Source organism: Lipotes vexillifer, unplaced genomic scaffold (genome assembly GCF_000442215.2).
Source record: "Lipotes vexillifer unplaced genomic scaffold, Lipotes_vexillifer_v1.1 scaffold472, whole genome shotgun sequence".
In the NCBI taxonomy this organism is placed as follows: domain Eukaryota; kingdom Metazoa; phylum Chordata; class Mammalia; order Artiodactyla; family Lipotidae; genus Lipotes; species Lipotes vexillifer.
Genome location: NW_006797698.1, coordinates 2,982,157 through 2,990,489, shown reverse-complemented (window position 1 = coordinate 2,990,489; position 8,333 = coordinate 2,982,157). Strand labels below are relative to the sequence as shown.

General features: G+C 45.1%; 1 protein-coding gene across 1 annotated transcript in view; it reads left to right on the top strand.

Annotated features, from left to right (window-relative positions):
* ZNF398 (zinc finger protein 398) overlaps nucleotides 1–7,379 on the top strand; it is a 23,390-nt gene extending 16,011 nt beyond the window's left edge. The window contains exons 6-7 of the mRNA XM_007469857.1: nucleotides 4,722–4,835; nucleotides 6,235–7,379. Of these exons, the coding sequence (XP_007469919.1) occupies nucleotides 4,722–4,835; nucleotides 6,235–7,379 (1,259 nt within the window). The remainder of the gene's footprint in view (nucleotides 1–4,721; nucleotides 4,836–6,234) is intronic.
* The last annotated feature ends 954 nt before the right edge of the window (nucleotides 7,380–8,333 follow it).

Below are 8,333 nucleotides of genomic sequence, written 5' to 3'. Positions count from 1 at the left end.
TCCCCTCCCCCTCCCCTCTTCCCTCCCCCTTGGCAACTACAAGTCTGCTCTCTATGTCTCAGTCTGTTTCTGTTTTCTAGATAGGTTCATTTGTGCCACATTTTAGATTCCACATATAAGTGATATCATATGGTATTTGTCTTTCTCTTTCTCACTTATTTCACTTAACATGATAATCTCTGGTTGCATACATGTTGCTGCAAATCTCAGCACCAGTTTTTTTTTGTTCTTTTAATTTTATTTATTTGTTTATTGGCTGCATTGAGTCTTAGTTGCTGCGCGTGGGCTTTTCTCTAGTTGCAGTGAGTGGGGGCCACTGTTCACTGTGGTGCATGTGCTCCTCATTGCGGTGGCTTCTTTTGTTGCGGAGCATGGACTCTAGACATGCGGGCTTCAGTAGTTGTGGCTCGTGGGCTCTAGAGCACAGGCTCAGTAGTTGTGGCGCACAGGCTTAGTTGCTCCGCGGCATGTGGGATCTTCCCGGACCAGGGCTTGAACCCATGTTCCCTGAATTGGCAGGCGGATTCTTAACCACTGTGCCACCAGGGAAGTCCCTCAGCACTTGTTTTAACTCACTTAGTTTATAATACCTTTGTATACATCCCAGAACCTCAAGGTTCCAGCTCCTTTTCAGACAGTGTGGGGCCTTACCTGTTTAAACCATACGCACACACACACATACAATAAGATTTCCTCATAGCTAAAATAACATTCAACCAGTGTAGATATTAAAATTTTATGTTTTCTTGGGATCAGCCTTTCTATTTGAACTACCCCTCAAACCTAAAACCTCAGCATTTATCAACTTCCTCTTACCTGATCACTATTATCAGTTTTTCTCTCTTCTGTGGCTTTCTCCAAAGCCTGCTGCTTGCAGGAAACAATGATTTTACTTTCATTTGTGTCTCTTTAAGTATCCACTGTTGGGATTCCTCAGGCCTGTGCAGATGTACTCTGAGTGCTGTTGTGGTGACTGGGCCAGTAGTTGCCCTACTGTCACCAGGCAGGTGACTGCATGAGGCCACCTGAGTATTCCAGTACTCCTGCTCCTTTTATTTCACTTCCAAAAGGTCCTCAGTTATACACCCCCACCACCCCCACCAAATGTAGTAGACACAACCATATTACACGCATTCAGTTACAACAGTGCTAAGACCCAATTATTTGATAAAATAAATATTTACTTAGTTTTACTGATCCAGTAAGTTAAATGACCAGAGGAACTTTAGCATCATTATTCAAAAAGAAGGGTTACCTTCCTGGGGTTCCCCAAGTTCAGTGAAGACATACTGAGCCAGTGGCTGTAATAACAATAGCCACTCGCATTTCTGGAGAACTGGCTTGTTCTTTTAGTCCTCCATAGCTTTTATGGTTGGCTGCTGACTAATATTGTAACAAAAGATTGGAAAGAATCCAAATGCCTATCAGTAGGAGACTCTTGAATAAACAATGGTACAGCTACAAAAAGGAATGAGAAAGATCTCTGTATACGGCTACAGACAGATGTCCAGAATATATTGTTAAGTAAAAAATGAAGGTACAGGACAGTTTGTGTAGTATACCTCATAAAGAGGGAAAATACAAAGATGTATATATGTTTGTTTATATTTTTCCAAGAAACAATGCAAGAGTAAAACAAAAACCAATGAGAATGGCTGCCTATACAGGGAGGGAGAGATTAGAGATGGAAGCTAGACCTCTCTGAATGTACCTTATTTTATAGTTTTGATTTTGGAGCTTTGTAAGTATCTTACATAAAAAAAAAAGTAAAAATCAAACACACACTGAAATAACTAAACTGTATACCACAATAAAATCTTAAATTGAGTCCATATTTTTGTTAATAATATTAGTATTATTTTGAAATGTACATTCAGATAAAGCAAAGATTATGTAGTGTCATTAGGAACCAAGATTCTCAGGATAAGAGAGAAAAGATACAAGCATAAAATCCAAGGATTTAATTAAAACCCTGTAATCTTAAATATGAATCATAAATATTAATATAAACTCATGACACTTTCCTTTTTCTAAAAGGTATGTATTTTATAGCTTTGTCCATTGAAAAGACCTAGAAGCAGTGACAACCTATTAGCAGTTAGCATCCTTATCATCCAGATTGTTGTCTCTAAATCCCGTTTCTCAGAGAGATTATTGATTGTGTGCTTGGAGCAGGAAATGTACAAGATGGACCTGCTCTAGTTTGTCATACTAGAAATAAAGGAAACTAGATGTTTGATGATGTGAAAAGATATAGAACTGATCTGAAGGGGCTCCCCTTGGCCAAAAAAGGGACAATTTGAGCGTTAAAAAGAATAATGACTTGAACTTATTTACAAAATGGAAATAGACTCACAGACAGACTTAAGGTTACCAAAGGAGATAGCGGGGGGAGAGGAGGAGGAGATAAATTAGGAGTTTGGGATTAACACATACACACTACTATATATAAAATAGATAAACAACAAGGACCTACTGTATAGCACAGGGAACTATATTCAGTAATAACTATAATGGAAAACAATCTGAAAATATATACATATATATGTATAACTGAATCACTTTGCTGTACACCTGAAATGAACACAACATTGTAAATTAATTATACTTCAATTTAAAAAATGGTTAAAAAAATAATGGCTGCAATGGATTGAAACTCATCCAGTGTATAGCATTCTATGAGTTCATAATGATAAGCTAAAGAAAAGAGTCAAAACCACTTGAATCACATTTGGTGGTTCTAGAGCACTAACTCATTATTCAGAAAATTGACGAATGAAGCAATTAAGCATTTTAAAAGTCTCATATTTTTGATGAATAGACAGTTCATCCTTTGGATGTCTGTTAAAAGATCCACTTCCTTACATTCAGTCTCTCACTGCCTGTTTATATATGTGTGTGTTTATAAAATCTTGGAGAAAAAAAGATAAGGTTGGATTATGGTTAATACACTTCAGCCTTGTAGCTCAAAGTAGGAAGTTGGAAAGACAAACTGCCACGTGTGCAAAAACCTGTATTTTTCCGTCTGTCTGCGTAACCTGACAGTCTTTTGGGCCTTAGCCTTGTCCAACCTCTTATTTCTCCTTTGGGTGTGACTTTAGATTTCAGTGGTCTCTAACAGATTTGAAAGGCATTGAGCAAAACACTGAGTTCTAAAAAAAACAAAACACCGAGTTCTGTTCATTTGCTAGGAATAAAACCATAACCTTCATACAAGGCTTTTTTCATAAATAATATAGAGAGTTTGAATTTACTCTCTGGACCCTGTCAGCGTGCCAGCTTGTCCTTTTAGGCCAAAAAAGGCTATATAGACCTCGGCTGGAATAGCAAGCACAGCTGTTTCTGTACTGACCAAATGAGGCATGTTATGTGCAAAGCCTTTAGAGGCTGTTCTTTTTTTCTTTCCAAAAGAATCCCCAAGGCCTGAGGGACTTGCAAATACTATTCTCCCCACTCCCAGTGTTCAGGAAACAATAACCTATATCATTAATAAGTAGAAGTAATATGATCTCTTGGAAAGAACCCAGAATTGGGAACCTGAAAAATGTTTCTGAGCAGTCAGATCTGTGCTTAAACCTAACTTTGTAATTCTGGAATTTTTTTTTTTTTTAAAGGATCAATTTTATTTATTTATTTTTGGTTGTGTTGGGTCTTCGTTGCTGTGCGTGGGCTTTCTCTAGTTGCGTCGAGCGGGGGCTACTCTTTGTTGCAGTGCACAGGCTTCTCATCCTGATGGCTTTTCTTGTTGTGGAGCACGGGCTGTAGGTGCGTGGGCTTCAGTAGTTGTGGCATGCAGGCTCAGTAGTTGTGGCTCGTGGGCTCTAGAGCGCAGGCTCAGTAGTTGTGGCGCACGGGCTTAGTTGCTGCGTGGCATGTGGAATCTTCCCAGACCAGGGATGGAACCCATGTCCCCTGCATTGGCAGGCGGATTCTTAACCACTGTGCCACCAGGGAAGTCCCTGTATTTGTTTTCAAATTAACATTTTTTTTAAGTTTTCGGTTCATCTTTTTTTTTTTTTGTTGTATTTTAAAGCAATTTTTTTTTTTTTTTTTTTTTTGTGGTACGCGGACCTCTCACTGCTGTGGCCTCTTCCGTTGCGGAGCACAGGCTCCGGACGCGCAGGCCCAGCGACCGTGGCTCACGGGCCCAGCCGCGATCCTCCTGGACCGGGGCATGAACCCGTGTCCCCTACATCGGCAGGCAGACTCTCAACCACTGTGCCACCAGGGAAGCCCCTAAAGCAAATCTTTGATAATATAGCTTTTCACTGTAAATACTTCCTTACTGGCAGTTTACTTAACCTCTGAGGGCCCCCCCTACTTAAATGGAGAAAATATTCCCTGCTTCATTATTTCATAAAAAAGCTGTGAGAGAAAAAGGTGAAAATACTTTGAAAGTGTGCTAATGAAATGAAAGGTACTATTGAATCTAGATTATTTCAGAGTGTCATCTCTAATATAAAAATTTTGATTTGTTTTGAAATGGGCTCACCGAAAATAGTGAATCAAGGTGAGTCTATCATGTAAAGATTCATAAATTTGGTTTCATTTTGAACTGGTTCTCTAGATGTTATATGCATTTTTTAAAAGGCTAGTTTCATTTTGTTGTTATAGTTAATTAGAGATAAATATTTGGGAAAATGTAATATTCAGCAAACCAACATGATTATTTCCACTTTCTGAGTCAAGCCCTGAAGGCCATTCTCTTCCCCCACAAACAGAGCCTGGCATTTCAACATCGGATATTCTGTCTTGGATTAAACAAGAGGAAGAGACCCAGGTCGGCACCCCACAGGAGCCCAAGGAGAGTGACATGTGCAAAAGCACCTATGCCGGTGAGTACTGAGGCGCCCAGACCCAGCTTATGCCAGGACCACTGAGAAGAAACGGCAGAGGAAGTGGGGTTGTGGATGCAAGGAAGTGGGTGAGGAATGAGGAAAAGGGGGAAAAAAGCATGTTCAAGTAAGTTAGAAATGAAACGGAAATCAAACCAAGATACATTTTAAGTGAGAAAACATACTCTTAAGTGTAAAGACAAATTAGAAGTGTCTGAGGAAGAAAAACAAGTGCATACAGATGCACCAGAAGTACGAGTATGGGGAAGGACAGAACATTTGAAGAGCATGCAGAAAGGACAGAACAAAGCTAGGGGGTGGGAGAGACAAGCAGTGGAGACAGCAGTGTCTTGGGAGAGGCACAAATGGGAATGTTAATGAAGAGCTCTCCCTCAGGAAGAACAGTAACATGAGAAGAAACATGCATCTTCTAAGACATTTAGCACCATCTGTATTTTGCCATCTGAACCAGAAGAGAATCTCAAGGTCAGAAGAGACATGATCGTTTATGCAACTTAATGCAACCTGTTTAACTTCTATGCTCTGTGCTTAGACCCTGGGGAAAAAAAAAAGACAGTTTCTGCTCTTCAAGAAGTTTATATTGGGGACACACATATCAGTGCTAGGCATGCCTATTATTAAATGTCAAGGGTGAGTGGGATGGATGACTTGTATACAAGAAATAAGAAGTTCAGAGAACATCACATCAGTTTTAGTTTAGGTATTTAGATAAGGCCTAAAGAAGGATGCGAAGGGACTTCCATGGCGGTCCAGTGATTAGGACTCTGCGCTTCCACTGCAGGGGGCTTGGGTTCCATCCCTGGTTGGGGAACTAAGATCCCCGCAAGCCAGGATGTGAAGCTAGAATTGGCCTTAGAAAATTGGTACTATGTGATTGGGTATAATCTGGGAAGATGGGAAGAGAGGAGATGCATTCTACAAAAGGGAGGGCAGAATGATCAAAGACATATGAGCAGAAATGTGTACTTTATTTTCCAGGAAAGTAAAGAGACAGCTAACTATAGTGAAGGACTTACCTGGCAGAATACAAAGGAACAAGATTAGATAAATACATGATTTTAGGCCTAATCACAATAGGCAACAGAGAACATTTCAGAGCCTGTGAGCAGAGGTGAATCATAATGAAAGTAATGCTGGGAAGATTGATGCCAGGGTTCTTCCTGTCCAAACGGGGAGTGCTGAAGAGGTTCGGTAGTAAATTCTCCGACGATTGGCCTCAGGGACTACAGACACCCTGGTTATTATCTCAGCCCTCCACTGACTTCCTTATCTGGGCCAATGAGGAGCTCAGAGCAGCCTGTCAGAGCTGGGCAGGGACACAGGAGAGTTGCTGGGACACCTGTTGTCGACAGGTGTGACTCTGAGTCCTTTCTTTCAGACGAAGAGCTTGTCATCAAAGCTGAAGGCCTCGCCAGAGCCTCCCTGTGCCCCGAGATGCCCGTCACCTTCTCTTCTCCACCAGCAGCAGCTAAGGATACGTTTCCCGACGTGGCCTTCAAAAGCCCGCAGTCTGCGCCCATGGCGCCGTTTGGACGTCCAGCCACCGACCTGGCCGAAGCCTCTGAGGGACAAGTGACTTTCACTCAGCTGGGCAGCTACCCCCTCCCGCCTCCGGCCGGGGAGCAGGTGTTCTCGTGCCACCACTGTGGCAAGAGCCTCAGCCAAGACGTGCTGCTGACGCACCAATGCGGCCCCGCGGGGGAGCGCCCGGCCCCCTGTGCCCAGGGCCCCAGGCACTTTCCCCTGCACACCGACCGCGGCCCCCAGCCGCCCGCCAGCGAGAGGCCACCCACCTGCCCGCACTGCGCCAGGACTTTCACTCACCCGTCCAGACTCACCTACCACCTTCGGGTCCACAACAGCACCGAGCGCCCGTTCCCCTGCCCCGACTGCCCCAAGCGCTTCGCCGACCAGGCGCGCCTGGCCAGCCACCGGCGAGCCCACGCCAGCGAGCGGCCCTTCCGGTGCGCGCAGTGCGGCCGGAGCTTCAGCCTGAAGATCAGCCTGCTGCTCCACCAGCGGGGCCACGCGCAGGAGCGGCCCTTCTCCTGCCCTCAGTGTGGCATCGACTTCAACGGCCACTCGGCCCTGATCCGCCACCAGATGATCCACACGGGCGAGCGGCCGTACCCCTGCCCTGACTGCAGCAAGAGCTTCATGCGCAAGGAGCACCTGCTCAACCACCGGCGGCTGCACACGGGCGAGCGGCCCTTCAGCTGCGCGCACTGCGGCAAGAGCTTCATCCGCAAGCACCACCTCATGAAACACCAGCGCATCCACACGGGCGAGCGGCCCTACCCCTGCGCCGAGTGCGGCAGGAGCTTCCGCTACAAGCAGACGCTCAAGGACCACCTGCGCTCGGGCCACGGTGGCGGCTGTGGCGGGCATAGTGACCCCTCTGGACAGCCGCCGGACCCCCCGGGCCCCCTCCTAACTGGGCTCGAAACCGCTGGCCTGGGCGTTAACACCGAAGGTCTAGAGGCCAATCAGTGGTATGGGGAAGGGACTGGAGGCGGGGTTTAGTAAATCTCTCTCCTTTCAGGGTTAGCCGTGCTGGCAGCGGGGCAAGAGGCAAGCCCAGAAGCCCCTGCACCCCGCTAACCCGGTGGTAATGCCTGCCTGGCACGTCAGTGAATTTGGGGTCCTGTGCACTTGACTAGGGGTGTGCTTGAGTTTTGAAACTTCACAAGAGCAGCACATTGTGAAACCCAGGAAGACCTGGAAGAGAGCCCAGCTTCCCCATCTTTTCAAAAACATTACCTAAGCAGAAGTTATAAGAATGTTGCAGAGAGGTTGGAAAGCAAGATTCGGCCTCTGGTGATCCATCACAGGGTAATTTGGCCTCTGGTGATCCATCAGTAGGTAGAGTCAGGTGCGTGGAAGAGCCTCCGAGGCTAGAAGCCCATTCTGCGGCAGAGAATGTTTAACTGAGCCTTTCATCACCTCCTTGATGGTAGGATGGTTCTGGAAGAAAGTGCCCAAGCCTGGGCACCACTCCTGTCCCTCCCAGACAGTGGCTCCAGTTGGCTCACGTGCTTGGGTACTGTCTCTCCTGAAATGATGACTCAAGACTGCCTTCCTAGGTCTCCTAGATAAATTCTTCTAATATATTTTGTTTAATACTGGATGAGCAAAAAATCTGACTTTAAAACCTTCTTAAGGAGAACAGTTCTTTCACTAGCTTAATTTGAAGCATTCAGGCTTTTACTGCCATTTAAACTGCTAGAAACTTTTGCCGGGGTCCTGGTTAAAAATTTGGGAGCAGGATTCTCAGCCCCAGCTTTAAAAGCTAGAGATCCCCGAGAAGTAACAGAAGAGCCTAGAGTTTGTGCCTGAACCATGTTTCTTAGAGTCACTTATGTCATATTCTTCCTTATTGTTTCCAAGCACGCAAGCTGGCTTTTCCATTCCCGGTGTCTGATATTCTGACAGTCATCAGCAGGGAAGGTCACAGCACTTTCCAGCAGCATTATAGAA